Raw genomic sequence first — 19949 nt, 5'->3', positions numbered from 1 at the left:
AATTTCCCCCCCTCCAACGAAATCTGAAGGATTCAATTTCAAGTGAGGATAGGAACTTTATCAATTCCTATGTGTATGCAAGAATATTTATTATATAAAGCCTGCTCTTGGCTTTGGAGGCAGTTCTGCTGCAGTAAGGGGGGGGGGTTGTTTTGCTTGATTCTTTCCTTTTCATGCTCTCTCAGGTTTGGGGACAAATGTGAAATTAATGCAGTGGTCTGATTTTCTTGTTCTGACTCTTCCCTGCACATTTTCTGAGAAATGAAAGGGAAAAATACCCCTTTTTCATGCTCAAACCTCATGCCATAAAACTAAAACTAGAAGGAAAAAGAAAAATACTGATACCAGTCTCAGTACGTTTTCCTTCCTGCTGCAGTTCGCAGGGAGCATAGAGATATTAGATTTTGAGGCAATCTAATGTAGCTGTCTCCGTCCTTGAACAGATTACAACGATCTTATCCTTGCTACAAGCTCTGCAAGGGAATCTTCTTTTTTCCACAGCCTAAATAGAAATCATTACAATTCCAGGAAGGCCTGGGGCAAACCTTGCTGCTCTGAGGCTGTGTAGTCCAAACACTTGTTAAGCAAGTATTAAATTATGTGGCAGCTACTTTGTTAAGACTGTCATTCTATCCTGACACTGGCATTTTTTTGTTGTATTCCCCTGCCTGCCTACCTGCCTGTCTTTGTCTACCTGTTATGGCATTATACAAAGATTTAGAAAGAATTGGCAAAATTGCAGTCTTCTGTATTTCTACAGTGTCTAACACGATGTGCTGTTCTGCAGCTGACATGCCAAGACGCTGTTATAGCACCAATAATTAAGATTAGCCCCTAATAACCGTGTTAATAAGCACTTATGCTTCGTTGTGCACTTTCAGCTTGTTTATTATTTATAAGACAGCCATAATTGTGCTGGTTGTGCAGGTGTTGCAGAGAGAGAGAGCACATTTGCACCCCAGACAGAATCAAAAGATGGGCATAGAGCTGGTCTCACGGGCACAGCATTCTTGCCCTGGTCAGCAGCTAAATTGTGCACTTATTACATCACCCTGCGGTGTCAGAAATCACTCACGGAGCCTGCAGAGACTCGTGAGGTTTGAGCCAAATTCAAACCTCATTGCTAGGACAGAAATGGTCTGGAGGAAAAAGAGGGAAAGGGATTGATATAAAAAAGGATCCCATTTGTCCCCTGGAGTTCAGAGTGTGGGGACAAACAGCAGCATTCAAAGGCAAAGGCTTCCCCAGAACACCCACCTTTCTCCAAGTGGTCAGGAAGTGTTCACTAACAAATTCACCTTTGGCTTCACAACCCAAAGTAGAGGCTGTCACTCTCCCCATGCTTCCCTGCTAAACTCTATTCAGCCTTTCAGATGGATCAGACTCCATCCTTTCCCAAACGCTAAGAAACCTGAGTCTTCATTGTCTGAGGACTGTAGGAGCCTCCACTTGGGTTACACAATAAGGTGATGATGAACCTTGGGGCTGTTCCTGTGCAGGTGGGCTGAGAAGCGTCTAAAACTTAGATACCCTCCTGGGAAAAAGCTCAGTTAATTGAGTATTGTGCAAATACAGGCTTCCACTACAAATGTACTCGCAGCATGCCTCAAGAGATGGGGATACCCACAGAGAATGCTTGTGTTCCCTATCTCTGGTCACCTGTCTTAGACACTGGACAGAAGTCGACATGTGAATTTCTGTCTTAAAATTCTCCTTTCCTTCAGTGGCTGTACATATTGGACAGACCTGAGCAGACATTTCTTAGGCCATTCATTCGTTTTCTTCTCAGATACTCCCTGTTTGACATGTGCAAGTGCTAAACTGCCTCAAGGTAGCACCTAAGTTCCCTCTCCAGCTAATGGAGCTACTTCAGTTCCCTCTGAATTCCTCTGAGATTCGTCCCTTCTCTCCACTACAAGACCAATTTGTTTGGATTGGGTCATTCTAGAGTGGTTCAGAGAGCACAGTTGTTCTTTCCTGTGTTCATTTGTGTTTTCTCTTTGCTCCCCACAGGAAGGCAGTCAAGGCAACATTAGTTCTTCTGCCTCTTCTAGGCATCACCTATATGCTTTTCTTTGTCAACCCTGGTGAAGATGACATTTCCCAGATCGTCTTCATCTATTTCAATTCCTTCCTGCAGTCTTTTCAGGTAAGAGAACAAGTTTACAGCTGGTATCAGGTACTGCAGAAAGGATCTTGAGTACCTTTCAAACATTGAACTTATGGCAATGAAAACCATGGTAGAAATAATAAATGAAACTGCTCGGCTTTGTTCATGTTTATATAATGGACATATCAGCATGTCATATGAAGCGGAGATCCCCTCTCAGGCGTGTACTGGGTGGATTAATCTCCATTAACATGAGCACTATGTTCAGTCTATAGCTACAGCCCCTCACCTGGGCTCCAGCTAAAGTCAATGAAGACAAATGATGTTTCATCCTATCCTAAACTGCCTGAGAGAGGACGATGAATCACTCTCCCAGGGTACCTCTCCACAGAGCACAGCTGAGCTGAGACTTAGACTAGACGTGGCTAAAGCAAAGGGAGACAACTCATACCTGTTGGGCTCACTTGATTAAGACATGAGCTACATTCCCCAACCTCCCACTCCAGCTGTCCTCAGCTATCAGACCATAATAACTGAGAACTCATCCCCTATCTCCTCCTTCCCCTGAATTGAACAGGAGTTCTGCCAGGATGTAAAGGACGGTAGAATCTGAGTAATTGCCCCAGCTTTCTGTATTCGGCACAAAATCAAAAGAAAATGAAGGTCTTGAATGGTGTTTAGCCACACATTTCTGCTTAGGTCTGTCCTACACCTTTATGTCTGCTTAAAGACCTTCTTGACCTGGGGTGGAACTATGTTTCACATTAATGTTTTACCTCTGATACCTGCAGGAGCAAGAATTATGATACCCAGGATATTCAACACAAATACACAGCAAACACACTGTCAAATCCAATCTAGGGTTATGGGTTACAAAAGTTTCGAGCTTTGAATTATTAGTCTTACTGATTGCATGTTTAGCTTTGAAACACAGTGCATCCCACCATAATTGAAACTGAAAATCCAAAACGAAAAATGATCCTTTTAATCTACAAAGAAAGGAACTTTAGCCTATATCAGTGAAGCAACCCACATTTTCCATTCCTTAAAATTAATTGTATTTTTTATCTGCTGATTTACAGTGTCTCCAAAAATGCTACACTGCTTGTAAGAAGGCAAGCACAGGGAATCTGTCCTTTATGGTGACAATAATTATAGTCCATTGCTGAAAGCAAAATGGGTAGGACCCCACTCACATCTTTAGAGATGAAAGCATCATCCTGTTGTCATGTGAGCTCCCATTGTAGTCATCACAGTCTTTGCAGTCATTACAGGGGTCCAGTCACTGCTGTCACCAGGTTCCATGGAACAATTCAGCTCAGATGAACATAAGCAACCTGATGAAACACTTGTCCACACGAGATTGCCTAGGGCCATTTGCCATGCCCCATAGTGTCTGAGACATCTACAAAAGGTGGCAAACATGACCTGTGAGGGGTCTGTGCCCTTCTTGGGGGGGCAGCTGGAGGCTGTGGATGAACTTTAGCACAGCTGGAATGGCAATTCCTTCTGTCAGTGAAGAGCTGTGTAGATTCTAACTCTTACATCTCACCTGAGGGCTCCAAGACATTTAGTATTTTCTCATGAAGTTGTAGGTTAAAGATTTCATCTATCTAGAAATGGATGATCTCAACAAAATTATGTTTATACTCAGGATGATCCCAGGATAAAGTTCCATCCCCAATTCTCCATGGTAAAATACCTAATAATTGATTGCCTTCTTTTCTTTCCAGGGTTTCTTTGTGTCAGTATTTTACTGCTTCTTGAATGGTGAGGTAAGTAGTGTCCCCTGCTGTCAGTCTAATTAATTCTTGGGAGGTGGAACTTACTTAAATGCCTGGTTATAGATGTGAGATGTTTTTACATGGGGTCATAGTCTCATCAGTCTGTTGCTCTTGCAGAAGTTTCTCTTAATGTGCATCTCAATTTCCCAGCCCTCTTTGTAGGTGCCCTTTGTTCACAAAGCTTTATCAAATTCAGGTTATTACCTGGGAGGTCAGGGCAGAGGAAAATAAGTCTTCTCAGATTATAAAATTTTTGTTCTTCAGTTTCAGACTTCTTTGAATTTTCTCATTAATTACAAATATGATTTCTGGGCATACAGAAGTATTACTTCTGAGCTGGGCTCTTGTTAAGGATACGTTGCAAGTGACTCATTTTTATAATGAGATTTCCCTGCTGAGTTGAACTAGTCAGTTTTTCTGTGTGGATATCTATCTCTGAACGAGTCAGTCTTTCTGTGTGAATATCTATCTCTGTGTGATCAATATCTATTACATTCAGAAAAGAGAACTGAGGACAAAGTTGGTGGTGTTTCTCAGAATTAATTTTAGCTGCTGCTACTCAAGTCATAAATGTTTCACTAATATCCCTCAGTGCTTGACTTAAACCCCAAAGTGTGAGAGATTTATAACTTTACCCCCACTTATACTGCCAGTGTCTCATTTACCTGCATTTAAGTGCATCAGCTTTGTCCAGTTAAAATTTGTTTCTCTGCAGAAATTAATTCCATGCCTTAATTATTCCTGCTGTATCATTGTATATTTTCTTTGTGGCGCTTCTTAATTTCATTAATTTCTGTGTGGTGCTATCAGAAAGAACGGACAGGTCTTCTCACCCAGCTGCTCTGCAACACTTTCTAGACCTCAGCCAGTGAAGCAGCAGTTTGGTTTTGGCTGGGTTTACTTGTTTATTTTTGTTTGTTGTTATTTTGGTTGGTTGGTTGGTTTCGGTTTTATTTCAGTTTGTTTGGATTGGTTTGGTTTATTTTTCTTCATTTTCTCCCTTCTTCATTAATTCCAAGGTGGTGTTAACCAGAAGCAACACTGCTTTCTCAGGTTAGGCCCATGCTACTTTTATATACTGGCAGCAGAGTGTTTTCAGTTCTCTTTGCAACTTCCCTTCAATAAATTCCATTTGCTTCTTAATAAATATGGAGGTGAAGTCTTTCCCCTAAAGCATGGACACCTTAACTGTGACTACAGTTACCTCAAAACCTTGCCATATATTTCAGTTTGCTTTGCGACTACACTTTTCTTTTTCTTTTGTGAGCCAATGTGCTGCACAATCTGATGAGGTTAAAGGCATCAGAAGTCTGACATGTCTCTTCAGTAGCACTTGTCATAGTCATCAGGTTTACACTGTTAACGCAGAAGGAGAATCTTCCATGTAGACAGCAGGCTTTTTTTTCTATCTTTTTTGGGTTTTTTTTCTTATTTTTCTGCTGGTATCACAGTGAACATGAGGGGCTGGAACCTGGGAGACATCGTTTCATAGTCACTTTGTATTACACTCATGCACTTCCATTTTGTGGACTTGGCCCAAGATCAGTTGGCTCTTCATACCAAGCTTTCACTTTTTTATCTGTACTGGGATTCTTTCAGCTGTCTTATAGTGGGAAAAATATCTCCTTCAGCACAGTAGTCTGAAGTTCCGTGTCCAAGGCCATGAGCCAACTTCCCATCTCCCATAACCTAAATGAGTTCAGACGTAATCAGGCTTGTTGAAAGGCAGGATGAGTCACCTCGTGTACTTCTTCTAGGCCTTGATAACAATCTACTAGCAGTTCTGGAATGATGTCCGTAACAGTGATTTTCCCAGCTATATCACACTATTATTACAGTTTGAATGGGCATTTCTGGGAGTCACTTCAGGGGTAAGACACCCAACTTGGATGATGTAGATGATCTTGATTCATTTCCCTAAACACAGATATCTAGTGTCACTTCAGAGGCTAGAAAGTATCTGGGACATCCACATGGATCTACTAGATATGATACAAGATCTGTAGAAGATCCACACCTTCTGACTTGGAAGTGGGAAGCCAAGTGGTTTACAGGGGGGCTTCCCAAATGGCACAAGCTTTCAATGTCACTAATTCAAGCCAGTCAATACAGTCTTTTTTTTTTTATTTTAATCAGCTTAGCCTTCAGTAGAAACCTCCATTTGCTCACCTGAACAACTCTAGTCTTCATTGACGGTATGGACTAGCTCTCCACTGACTCTAACGCATGCCTAGGCACTCTGCTCATATATAGACACCTACAAATAGATGACTTTGTGAGCAAAATCTTCCCTGAAGCCATATGTTTACATAAAACGTACAATTTCCACTTGACTAGCTAAACCATGGCAACTTCTTAAGTGCTTCTTTGAGATATAACATAACTCTAAACCTCCCAAATACTGTAGCATTGTCTATTTCAAAACTGTAAAAGGACTTAATGTACTGTGGCAATGCTTTTGAAGTATCATAAAGGTTTTAAAGGGTGAAATTTCCTGCTCTTTTTTTAGCTTCAGCTCTGCACAGCTTAGAAACAAGTAGCGAATTTAGTGAATTTTCAGGGCTTTCTGGGTTTGTAATCAGATCGTGGAGAAAAATAATTGCATCTTGTAGCACACTATTTAAAAAGCTCTCCCTTGTGATAGTGTCTATCCTCCCTAGATCTCCACATACTGATAGTACATTCTAAAAAGAGCTTATGCTTCTCAGGTCACATCCTGAAGGCCACACCACATTGCAAAACCTTGTAATAACACTGTGCCTTGCCCCCTTGGGAAGACAAAGTCCTGTACAGCTACATTGCCAGTTGGGGCATATATGGAGGCCTTGGCTGGCAGCACAGCAAAAGTCTGTTTTCCTACTGTAAACTTCCATGTCTACGCAGTGAAAGCCATACCCATTTACTGCTCCGTTAGATTTGCAGTGCATGGTTTTCCTCAATTATCTGCTATGAAACAACCTGTATTTCTTGAAATATCATTTACATTCTCCTGGCATCAGTTGCTCTCAGAGAGACATCCCTATGAGAAGTGTTGATGAAGGTAATGCCACTCAATCCACATTAGGTACCAGCATTTTTAGTGAGATACACAGCAGATTTTGCTCTAAAACCAAAATAACTTCTAAGTAGTAGCCTTGCAGCAGCCTGAGATCTTTATAAATATCACTGAAGGCTTGTTGAATTATTATTTCTTCAGTGAATCCAATATTCCTGTCTCTGTGATAGATGAGCTGATGACTTGCGCTCCCAGCATGGTTTAAATACTGCAGGTTTTCAAGTTATGACAGAGTTGGGTTCTTTAAATGCATTTAATAGTCTTTATTCATCCCACACCATGCCAGGCCTGCTCTTAATGATGACACAAGCAAAAAGGTTAGAAAATCCATTAATTTAAAGCTTTAATAATGCTGTGATCTCAGCTGCATCTCTACCATTTCATATTTGATACAGATGCCACTAGGCACTTAGGAACTTCCAATAAGTGTCTGTAGTAGAGCTCAAACAATATGGGTTGCAGATGAAAGTTATCAAAGTTTCTGCCTTTTTGTCAGTGTTCTATCCATGCAATCTGAAAAAAAAGGAATAGAAAAGAGTTTTTTCTCTGTAACATCTTGTAGTCTTCCTTGGTTTAAACAACTTCTCCTTAGGACTTAAAGTGTTTCTCTTGCTCTGAGCTTTTTGCCCCAGATGAGAGCAGTTACACAGCTTTGCTGCTTGAATAGATCTGAGTTTCTGGTGGAGAAGGCAGCACCTCCAGCACTCTGAAGATAGCACCTTGGTAATACAAGATATCACCATAAAAGCTCTTGGTCCTGATTTTGCAGCGATTTGCTCTGACGGTTCAGCAGTGGGACCGCTGAAAGGAAAAAGTGAAGCTATTAACTTGAAGTCCATGCAAAGAATTTTAAATGGGACAAGTTTAGTTTAGAGCGGGTGTTTGACCTGGGAGTGCAAACATCTTCCTTTCCCTCATTTCCATAACTCATGATGGGCCAGGTCTTGACCAAGTGTGTATCGAGATATGATCCTTCAGATTTTGAAAATCAATGTTGTTCAAGCTAACACATTATACACAAATTATTCCAGTGAACCTAAGGAGAGGCACCTAAGAAGTTCAGCTAAAAACTGAACAGGTTTTTTTGTTTCCTTGCTCTCTGAAAAGTTCTGCAGTTGTTTTGAGAAAACCGTGTGTGCCATGGATGAGCATGAGAGGCCATTGGCACTTGACTCATATTAATTTGTCTAGAGACTCTATGGAAAAAGTTGTAATTTTTTGGACACAGAGAAAATCTACTAGCACTAGAGGGCAAAATTATGTAAATGTAATTTAATCTGTGTGGTAAAGCGCATCCCTGGATTTCCAAGAAAATTGAGAATGAGAGGTTTCTGAGAATTTAAGATGTTATGAAAAGTGGCATAATAAAAAATATATATGCATTTGTGTTAAATGTCAGCTAAAAAGAATGAATTAAGGTTGTGAACTTTTTTCCAATGACTGCAAATTCAGGATACTCCTCTAAAATTTTTCTATCAATTAACAGGTCACAAGACTGAGTTTAATTTTGCAAAACACTGGATGAAAAAATATATTTATGACAGAGTTTCTTTGGAACAAGGATAGATACAATGGCATGAAGCTGTGCTGAAGAGAATATGTTTCCACAAAACTCCTGTTGGACAATTTTTATTGCAGTTCACTAAAAAGATCTTTAGGTTTTTTTAGGTAATTAAATTTATTCTACCTAGATCAGTTTGCTTATAACAAGCTAATAATTTATAATCAGGGATATGCATTCATGGTATCTCATCCTTATGTAAGTTTAGATGAGAATATAGATTCACAGAAACTACTAAATTGTGTCTTCAGCCTCTGTAGTTCAAGCTGATGAATTCAGTCCAGTAACTGAGCATGTCTTTAATTAAAGCCTGTCTTTCAAAAGGGTGTCTGGTGAGGGATTCACCTCAAGGGGTACCTCTGATTTTTCTGACAATGGCCTTTAGAACTGATTGTTGGATAAAAAACATCAGTATCCCATCCGGGTCACAGCCGGACCTGAAACTGAAAAAAGTCTCAGCGAAGGTGATAGTTGTTAGGCATATAAAGACTAGCCTTATAATTGCATGATATGAAACCCAGGAAAAATATTCATCATAGTCTCAGTACTGAAAGAGACTCTGTTATTAGGCCAATGAAGACAGCTGTCACCTTTGGCTTTTCATAGGAGAGCACCAAGAGAAGCCAACAGAAGGCAGCAGTGGCACTCACTAGCACTACAATCACTCTCTGTCAATCTCTAGGATCACACCTCACCTAGAGGTTCTTCATACTTTTGTCTCCAGAGTCTTCTTTCAGTTCTTTAGTATGTACTTCCTGCTCACACCACATGGGTACAAAATTCCCAGCATCTCTCATTGACTGATTCCAGATAAAGCATCTCTAAAGGAAGACAGATCTTCCCTCCAGTTCCCTTTCTAGTGTGGTATCTACTTTCACAGCCAGACCTCCTTGCTAGTGATGGTTTTCTCCTGCGACAAGCGGTGCTTGTGAATGAAGGCGATGATAGATGAGAATGACCCAAACTTATAGTGATAGCTCTTGATGAAGGGCTAGATAGAGAAGAGCAGTCTCCACTGAATGAAGAAAACAAGGGAAATACAAATTAAACATGGAGGGTGTTTAAGCACTAGGAGAAAGCACCAGAAGCATTTTGAATCTCTGTCCTTTGATATGCTCAAAATGACTGGGTAAGGCCTGACATATTTTCAAAACTGCATATAATTTCTACGCTGGATTTGCTTTGATTATGACATTGGACCAGAGGACTTCTGAGATCCCTTTCAACCTTAATTATTCTATAATTCATGAATCTTGTGTTTATAATGAGGTGGCTGTCCTTTATTTCTAACTGTGTCCTGAAGGGGTATATAACTATCAAGGCCTGTGTCTGAAATCATCCTGCAAAGCATGAATTCTCAGCTCAAACAGGTCTCAGATTCTAGTATGATCTGCTCAATATTGATAGCCATCTATGAATTAACATTTAAAATGGAAAGCAATTAACTGACTTAGAGAGAAACCATAACCAGAGATGAACAGAACAGGTTACCTTGTCAGATGGCACCGTAAATTATTCTCACAACAAGGTGCAAGGCAAGAATAAATATGTTTAATTTTTTTTGTGTTGACCCTTTACCCAGGCACCATCTGTCTCTCAAAATCTATTAAGCTCAAAGTGGTTTACTTTGATCTGATCATGTTGGGAGGCCATTCATTATAGTTGTCAGCTATGGATCACCACCTAAATGGTTAGTCATCTACCTGCCTACCAATCTAAGCAGGCTTCACATTTATCATTCTGAATCCAAAGGACATGCATTAAGCATTCCTTCAAATAACTGAATAAATATGAATATGGAGGTGGATTAGAGGGTTAAAGTTTAATTCTATCTCCCACAATGATTGTTTTCTGAGCAAAGGTAGCCAAGAGTTGAGCATGGTTATTAATACTAAATGCCCTTGAGGATGTCTGATCATTATAGAGTCAACTGAAGGGATCAAACCTTCCCTTTTGGACCACCAGGCAGCAGTTTGTCTGCAGTCTCCCGTCTCACACACCCAAGTGTGTTTTGGTAGAAAGCCTCCTTCATTGCTGTGACCCCAGTTGGTCTCTTCAGACCGGGATCCTGCCAGAGAGGGTAAAATGAGAAGTCCAGGCATGGTGAACAGGAGCAACTGGTCTGAGGGTCCTTCCCCAACTCATATTCTTTTTCACTACACCACTGCTGTTGTGAGCTGCTGTTCACCTACTCTAGGTGACCCTGCTTCAGCAGGTGGGTTGGACCCAATGATCTCCAGAGGTCCCTTCCAACCCCAGCCATTCCGTGATCCTGTGATTCTGTGCCTCCAGAGCACTTCACAACAAAACCACAGCTGCTTGGAGTGGGCTGATTGCATTCGTGGCCTCCCTCTCTAGTGGTAATTTCTGGTCCTTCGTGGTCCAGAAGAAAGGAGCAGCATCTGCTTCCACCCCAAAATCTGTGGCAAATCTTTATATCTAGTCAGAGCTATTCTAGCTTCTTGAACATTTATTTATGATAACAAAATTTCACTGTTGTGGTCTTGGAAATAAGATTTAAACATTCCAATCTGGCAGGTGTTGCAAAACTACCCACCTGTTGTTGCCAAATTCTCTGGCAAAAAAATGAATTCCAGACCAGTAAAGCTGGATCTCTTTTTTTTTTCTTAGGGAGAAAAAGAAATTTTAAAATGTTACATAAAATAGTGGTGTGATGTAGGCTATTTGAGAAAGAAAAAAAGTTCCATCTGAGCTTCTTTTTGTTTCCTTTGAGCCTTACCATTTGTTTTGACTACATCCCTTCCCTACCTTAGGATGATTAAACACTGATAATGGCTTATGTATAAAGATGTTTGATTCAGCGTTTTGTCTAATGGTAGCATGACCACCTTTGCCCTGAGGGGTTGGCTCTACCAGAGGCCTTGCACAAACGTACTAATAGGGTGAGAGGTAGCTGTAGGACATATGTATATTTGCTCAGTAATGTACATTAATTGCAAAAAAATAGATAAAGACTCAGACCTGTGTTTTCGAGAGTGTTAGCTTTCCTCATCTGCAGATCCCCAGGTCTGTCAGTCTACTGGTCTCTGCACTTAGGCCCTTCTGTTTCTTTACTTCCATTCAGGATGGCATTTCATCCTTCCAAGGATCTGGAGAGGCTCGACCCATAGGCTTCTTCACAGCATTTATGATGAAATCCAGAATTTACTGTCCCTCCTCCCTTGAGGGACACTCTGACCCTTTGGAAAACATTCAAGGTATCCTGTAAGGCATCATCTTACCTTAGTTTAAGTTCTATTATGTAATGATGGGATTATCCTCCTAACATTAGACATCGAATATACACACATATGCAGTAGAACTGATCACCCTCAGCTTCATTTAGAGGCAATGATTCACCCAAATGAGGCTGGATTTCAACTGAACTATTTTAGTTGTCTCTTTTTAATGAACTGTTGCTAACATCTTACGGCTTTTCTTACACCTCTGCTGGATACAGAGCGAGACCAGGGCTTCAGAAACTTCATGGAAGTGGATTACACTGCAGAGTCAAACACAGTGAGACCAGTATCTTGAAATGTAAAGTCTGCATAGCCAGTTTCCTTTTGTTGATCCAGACTTTGCCTGAAAGTCCCTCTTGTTCTGTAGTTTGCAATAAAGTTGAATAAATCTTCATCAACTTTTCCACAATTTGCACTGCTGTTAATACAATCATAGAATCATTTTGGTTGGAAAAGACCTTTAAGGTCATCGCGTCCAACTGTTAACTGGAGTCCATCACTAAACCAAGTCCCTAAGGTCCTCATCTACATATCTTTTAAATACCTCCAGGCATGGTGACTTCGCCACTGCCCTGGGCAGCCTGTTCCAATGCCTGACAACCCTTTCCAGGAAGAAATCTTTCCTGAGGTCCAATCTAAACCTCCCCTGGTGCAACCAGAGGCCATTTCTTCTCATCCTGTCACTTGTTACTTGGGAGAAGAGACCAACCCGCTCCATGCTCCAACCTCCTTTCAGATAGTTGCAGAGAGTGATAGGTCTCCCCTCAGCCTCCTGTTCTCCAAAACCATATATGTTTAAAGTCCAAAGTTATTCTCCATTTACCTCCAATGGCAGCACAAGGATTCGAAACATGTCACAAAGCTGCTTAAGTGTAGGTGGAACTTGATGAATTCATCAGAGATCTGTTCTCATAGAGCAAAAATTGGTTTGTTTCAAAGCCCATTGAGATCTATATAAACCTTTTTCATTTATTTCATTTGCCTTTGGATCAGGTTTTCTGGGACTAAAAAGCTGCATCTGAGCAAAGTAAGAACTTAATTAGTGTTATGTAGTCATAGACTACTGAACACTGATTATTCTGTAGTCAGATACCTGCTGTCCCTCTGCCCCTCACTTGTTAGCACTTTCGTATGAGAGGTGTTCTCTGGGTAGATAGTATGACGGCATCCCAATAGTCCAGCTTCCATTATCATGACAGCTTATTTAATCCCAGTCTCCTTATCAGACCCTTCCTTTTTACCTTAATCACCAATATTATATTTTAGTACTACGTCAAGAAGCCCCAGATGAATTGGCCTTTTTGTTCTAAGCAGTGTGTAAATGGATTGTTTTCTTCCTTTCTGCTAAGAAGACATGACATTGCTTCCAAAACCTGATTTTTAATGTCGCTAAAGGTTTTCTTCAGCTCATTTCTAATCAATGGCTGCATGAAGTTAGCCAGCAGCCACTGTCTAGCATAAGTAATAGCAATACAAAGCTGATGTCTGTTTTATCAAAAGCAAATTTTCTCTGTGTGTTTTCATCCTTCTCTCTATCTCTTTCATTCTTTTTGTTGTTCTTCTTCAGAGGCGGATAGGTTTTTAAGTATTTTTATGAACAGGCCTGGGTTTTAGTGATTTTCAGATGTGATCTGAAAGTCTGAGAACTCCTCAGTTAGGTGATCCAATCAGGGAAGAAATCAAATCACCCACCAACTTCTCTCCATCCCATGGCGTGAATTCTTTCTCTTGGCTGTTCTAAAGCAATCCTGCGCCCACACTCCATAGGCACAAATATGCTGGTAAATCTGATTTGACCACACATTCAGAAACTGTGATTATTCAAAGCATGCAAAGAGCTGAAAAGGGTAATTCTGAGAGAGCAGCTGTTTGCAAGAGAAAGACAGACCAAGGGTCAACACAGAGAACTGAGCTCTCTGCTCAGCAGCACAAATAAACTTTGTCTTCTCAAGCAACTGAAGTTACACAGAGGTGAAGCTGATAATTTTTATTTCAGAACCTCTTTGTTAAGCTTTAAACACTGATGATACCCTGTGCATCTTGGGCTATTACAGGCAAGTGTTGTTAATTCCAGGTCATAGATGTGCTAATGCTGACTCTAGGACGTGGTACTGATTCTACAAATGCTTAACAGATAGAGGTAATTGCTCTCATGGAGATTAACAACCAGGTTTGAAGTTACTATTTTGCCTTATCTTTTTCAATTACTCTTCTGCTGTGTAATAGCTTTTTTTAACATGTTATTATAGCGGTCACAGCCATTTTTCTTTTTTCTTTTCTATCTTAAAATTAAGCTAGAATTTTGTTTCTGAGTTTAATTGTAAGAGCTAAATTTGAGTTTAAGCTTTTCTGCTTGTGCTCTTGCCACATCCTAATTGCAGTGAATTATCCTGTCATTAAGAAATGCTTTGCACTCTCCCCTTTAAGTGTAGAGTCTATTTCCAAGTGCCCGGTCCATTAGGAACAGCTCCAGCTGTACAAGACAGAGTTTGTGTTGCTACTTTTTATCTTTTCTCGAAGCTTGTAAGCAAACCATATAATAAAACCATTCAGACAACTGCTTGTTTAGACTCACGTCTTTATCTCCAGGTGACTCTTTTTGACTTGATTGGTTTGAAGCGCAAATGATAAATCTAATCTGGCGTCGCTGGCTGAGTAAGTACCTGTTCACGCAAGTTTCTCAGAAACACAAAAAGCTCACCAGGTGACTCCCCATTTCCATGACCTGATGGAATAGTGCTGCAGGAGTACCTGGGATACACCAGCTCACAGGACTGACACTCTGCTACTGATGTCTTTTGCAAGACTGTGCTGTACACAGAGATTTATTCTCTTTTGCACCAGAGACGAAGAAATTCAACTATTTGAAGGACTTAAGTGGATCACCATCTCCCTGTACAAGGGTGAATTTCACTCCAGAAGAGAGGGGGAAAAACTTTCTAATATCTCAACATTTGGTGACATCTGGGGAGAAGTGAGCATTTGAGAGGCAACTTCCCTCTGCAAATCAAGTCCCATGTTCTTTATGGGACACTTCCAGGACACTGGTTACTCCCAAGACACTTTGCACGTTACTCATACCACTTGCCTTAGGTGCCCAACATCTAGCTAAGTTGGTTTTCTGCTCAGAGGAGCAAGATGAAGCAAGGACTTATTCATTCCACATATCTAAGTCACCTTCTTATGGAGATCATCCCTCTTTCTCCATTTTCTATACTGAAAACATAATTAGCCAAGACTAGGTATCAAGATTTCAGATGAGATGTATCCCCCCTTTTATGTACTCTGGTACATGGATTTGCCTTTGGGTGCATATTATATTCTCCCTTAAATCCAAAATCAGAAATAAGTATCCCTTGGCCAGTTCAGGTAGAACTGTGAGAGGTTTGCGAACACTGGGCATTGAGGAAGGTGCAACACCATAACACATATTCTTTCCACTTATTCTTGTGTTGCAGAAGGAAGGTTTAGTGTTTCATAATAAGAAGCTTTTCCAGACATCCCCTGCACTCTTGTTTAATCACATTTTTCTCATTCTCATCATAAATTCATTTGGGATGACCATGTTCCTCCTAGCAGTGCTGTCTTTTAACTTTAATTCTTCTTTCACAGGACGTTCATTCTTCCCCTTTTCCATGCAAGCAGCCCTGTCTCCTCATAGCCTTTATTCTTTATTCATCTGTCCCACCTGTTAAGTGCAAACCCCATTATTTCATATTGAAACAAATCATTGATTCAAAATCAAAAGAAAAAAAAAACCATGTGGCACACTTCTCACCTTACTATAAATATCTACATCTACTTAAGGGTCAGACCAAGCAGTAAAGATCACACACAGTCAAGAAAACAACCAAAGAAAGAGATCCTCAGGTCCGTTTTGTCCAATCTGCACCTTCTGGAAGGGCTCTGATAGAAAAGCCAGCTTTCCAGCTTCAGGGTTCCCCTGACAAGGCACTAAAAAGGGCAAATTGCAAAACTGTTTTCCAAGTTGATACTCACAGACCTGAAATGGGGTGTATTTAATGGACAAAGCTGGTGATGAGAAGGGATTGTTAGGTGCCACACCACAGCAATGTAGAGTTTCTAAGTAGTAGTGCTGCAGACTATGAGTCTTTCTAAGGCGGTAAAGGCTGACCAAGACATGGAGGATTGGAACCACTTAAGAGAAGTGCAGATCCCCCCTTCCCATGACCTCTTTATGAAGTGTTGTATGTTTTAATTATGAAGCCATTATTCCTGTTAATCTATGACACACAATATTGACAGTGCGTGGTTTGGGAAATAACTCTGCTGCTAGACCTCATCAGTTCATCCAACCACCTGTTAGACGTGTTGCAGCTGATCTGATGTGGGGTTGGGGAGTGTGTTCCTTATGTTTTGGGTAGAATTAACACTGTGCCTGAAGGCAGGCCACAAGTTTTAAAAGAAATGGAGAAAGCAGCGGCCGTGGACCTTTGGACAATTTGATCAACACCTTCTTCCCTGCAATCCCAGTGGTGATTATAGATACACCCAGGACGGCTTTGATCTACCTCAGGTGCTGATAGCTGAGAAGCTGTGTCAGCATGGGTTTCACCCAGGCTGTGCAAGCTCACCTTGTACAGTTGCCATGGTAGCTGATCCGTGTTGAGGATCTCTACAACATCACTGCTATTAATACCCAAGCTTTAACCTACCAGTGGTAAAATGGGAGTTAGAAAACTCCCTTACTTTTGGGGGGTACAGTGAAGATAAGTATGTTAAAGACAGAAAAACAGTCAGGGTAAGATATAAATATTGTCTAAATGCAGCTAAATTTATAATCCAGACATCTAAAGCAGAGCTAGTTGTCTAGACACACTTTATAACTAATGAAAGGAAATAGGTATTTTTTCATCTGATCACAGTATCTAGACTGCTTTGGACACCTGCTTTAGGAGGAGATGAATTGTATCCCCTGACTATACTGACTGTTTCTCTTGTGGTCAGGAAGAGATCTATGGGTCAGTAGCTGAGGTGTAATGTCTGTGTTATATTATTTATAACCCCACCTTCTAAACAAATGTGCTTCTGGAAAAGGAGGCCCTGGCTTGATAAAGAAGTTGTGTGTAAAAATGCTCTTTTTTCAAACTTGACTGGATTTCAGGTTGGCAGCAAACTGTGAACATCCTTTCCAAGTGTTGTGAGTAGAATTACCCATTGACTGTTCGAGAAGTCAGGCTCAGGTTCATCTCACCTGACTTTGTAGAATTACCTCACCACCTCAGTTAGGGGTCTGAGTTTCTCTTGTCCCTACAGTAAGAAGAGATCAACAAGAATACCCAGAAATTCATCTAAACATTTCATTACAGCTTCTGACTTTGAGTCTTCCGTTCCAATGATTTGGCAGAAATTGATTACAGTCTATGTTAGAAGTATCTCAAGCTTTCCCTTTGTGTTTGAGGTTGGGGTTCCTATGCTTTGACTTCTCCTGCTTTTATACATTATATCTGAGCTAGAGCTCCTGGGCTGCCTCTTTGGTTCATGTCACAAAATACTCACTTAAAGAAGATTCATCTGTCCTATTTGTAACCATCTGAGGATGGCCTTCTGTTGACTGTGGAGTAGCTCTCCACCGCCTGCACAAGTTGCTCATAGGGATTAGCTCAGGTGTGTCTGTGTTGTAGACACCAATGTTTACTTAGATAATATGGGATTCCCCGTCATATGTAAGGGAAGCTGGGGCAGCTACAGGCCCTGTGATAGGTCTCTGTAAGACCTCCATCAGGTGCATCCATCTCAGAAGGTTGATTCAATTGCATAAGCTTAGGTATTTATTGCCATTTGAAATGCTCTGCGGTATTTAAGAAATAAAATGTGAGACACGAGATAGGTGAAACCCATGCTTTTCCTAGAGTGCAGCACCTTGAAGAATATCAAGTGAGCTAGATGTCCATGTTTAGACAACTGAATCAATGATTCACTGGTTTGACACGTATCATCATTCATCTTGAGCTGTCTAGTGTCCCTTTACAGAGGACACCTGAGTATTCTAAGTGTTCACGTTCCTACTTTTGTTTGTTTTCTTTCTTTTTCGCCAGGTCCGTTCTGCCGCCAGGAAAAGATGGCACCGCTGGCAAGACCATCACTCCCTCCGAGTGCGTGTGGCACGTGCCATGTCCATCCCCACCTCTCCGACACGGATCAGCTTCCACAGCATCAAACAGACCGCAGCTGTGTGAAACGCCCCGCACGTACACGCACAACGTGGTGGCCTTCAGGGTTTTTCTTTCGTCACTCTCCCCAAACCCCTTTCTTCAAACTTTCTTCCTTTATTCTGCACTGCTCTCTTTCACAATGAGGTGCCCATCATATTTTTGTGGACTCTCATCTCCCATATTCGTGATGCTGCTTTAAGGCAAACAGGCAAAAGCCTCTTGGAGTAGGTGCTGGCGAAACAGATTCAATGAAGAAAGAGATTCAACACTGACTGTACTTTGTGGAAGTTCACAGTGAAAAGTCTAAAACAGCACACTGACAGGAACAATCATTTTTTTTCCTCCTTTCTTTTTGATTTGTTTTTCCTGCCGTATTACGGTGAATGAAGACTATTTTTAACATACTGCCCATCTCACTATGTACATTGATTCCCAATGATTTCAACAGTTTGGTGTGTAGATAGCCTTTCTGTTTCTTTGTAATAATTTCTTCTCTGCAGAACTGTCATTTGAGAACATGTGGCAGCAAGAAAAAGAGCATCTGAGAGGTGGTGTGAAAACTCCGAATTTATCTACCTTACCCATTTCTCCCTTTGGTAGACTGGGAGTTGGCCAGGGCATCGCTGGACTTTTTAACACAGAGCATGTTGCCTTGCAAGAACCATGCCCTGTTCATACACAAAATCTTGAAAAGGACAATAATATCTCTAGATAGCTCTATAAATTATCCTTATTCCTCTTAGCCCCACACTTTCGAAACAATGTAAGTAGCCTTTGGAAAGTCTTTGTTTTTCTTCAACTAAGAGGACTGGGGTGGGGAAGGACAATAAAGCGTGTTTTCTGGATTTAAAAAACATAAAAGGGAAGCACTGTAAAAATAAGAAGGAGAAGAGGAAGTTTGTATTATGAGGATAGTGCTATGTGATGCACAAAGATTATCTATTGAGCATTTTGAAGTAGACCAGATGTATCTACTAGGCTTTTTATGTGATGTTCAAAAATACTGTATATTTTCAATAATAAACACTACTCTGGGTTGGTTTCAATAAAACCAGGCATCATGTTCTTTACTCTGGAAAGGAAGAGCATACCTATCTTGAGAGTGTTTTTGTACCTAAGATCAGGGAAATAAATCCTGTTTGATAATGAGACAATAAGAAGAACAACCTCATGATAGAATTGAACAAGAGGGCATTTAAATGCAAGATGACTTGTCTCCCTTCTCAGCTCATGGTGTCACACTGGATCCCTGTCCCTCCGCACTCCCCTTCCCTTCAATGGGTTTTGCAACACCAGAAATTAAAAAGCAAGTTGTGTAATACATTCTCCATCACCTGTATCTCACCAGTGCTGGAGTAATTCATTCTTTGCACCATAGCATGCTTATTCTGAATATTCTTCGCACATTTTAGAGTACTTGCCAGCACAAGCTGGATTTAAATCTCCAGATTTAAATTGGTTTCTCTCTAGTTTTCAGGTCTACACAGGACTGGAAAATACCTTAGAAGACATTGATGTTAATCCCCTACTTTTGGAGGCATTCTGACCTAACAGCTCAATCACATTCAACTTTTAGCTGATTGGAAATGCACAACAAATTTAAATTTACAAATTAATTTCGTAACTTTTCCCCCTCCTAGCTCTCCATTTGGATTCATGTGCCTCAATGAGATAACTGAGGGAGGAGGGAGAAAGGAGATTTGGGACTCTGTCTAGTTAGACCTGCCATCTCTGCCAAAGAAGGGGAGAAGGGAAGAGTCTTCACATAGATCTCCATGTGACATGCCAACAAGCTTGATAGACCCCAGTGTGGCAGAGATACAAATAAGACTGGAGACGTGCCTGCCTGTGCCATGTACCCTGAGCTCTGCAAAGTGATGCAAACCATCTTCGTGGTAGCTGAGAAACAAAAAGTGCCTGATGAGAGAGGACTGTGTCAGTGCTTTTATTCATCGCCTGCATCACAATAGGGATGGGCAGCCTCTAGCATTTTGTTTTTGAATAGATGGATATACCTAGAA

General features: G+C 40.9%; 1 protein-coding gene across 3 annotated transcripts in view; it reads left to right on the top strand.

Annotated features, from left to right (window-relative positions):
- Window positions 1-18979, top strand: part of CRHR2 (corticotropin releasing hormone receptor 2) — a 147912-nt gene extending 128933 nt beyond the window's left edge. For all 3 annotated transcript variants that reach the window (XM_065832670.2, XM_065832671.2, XM_065832672.2), the window contains 3 exons: window positions 2014-2149; window positions 3844-3885; window positions 17812-18979. In XM_065832670.2, coding sequence (XP_065688742.1) covers window positions 2014-2149; window positions 3844-3885; window positions 17812-17952 — 319 coding nt within the window. In that variant the 3' untranslated portion in view covers window positions 17953-18979. The remainder of the gene's footprint in view (window positions 1-2013; window positions 2150-3843; window positions 3886-17811) is intronic.
- The last annotated feature ends 970 nt before the right edge of the window (window positions 18980-19949 follow it).

The sequence above is a fragment of the Patagioenas fasciata genome, chromosome 2, assembly GCF_037038585.1.
Source record: "Patagioenas fasciata isolate bPatFas1 chromosome 2, bPatFas1.hap1, whole genome shotgun sequence".
NCBI classification, from domain to species: domain Eukaryota; kingdom Metazoa; phylum Chordata; class Aves; order Columbiformes; family Columbidae; genus Patagioenas; species Patagioenas fasciata.
Note: the sequence above shows the minus strand (reverse complement) of the source record. Positions and strands in the feature narration are given on the sequence as shown.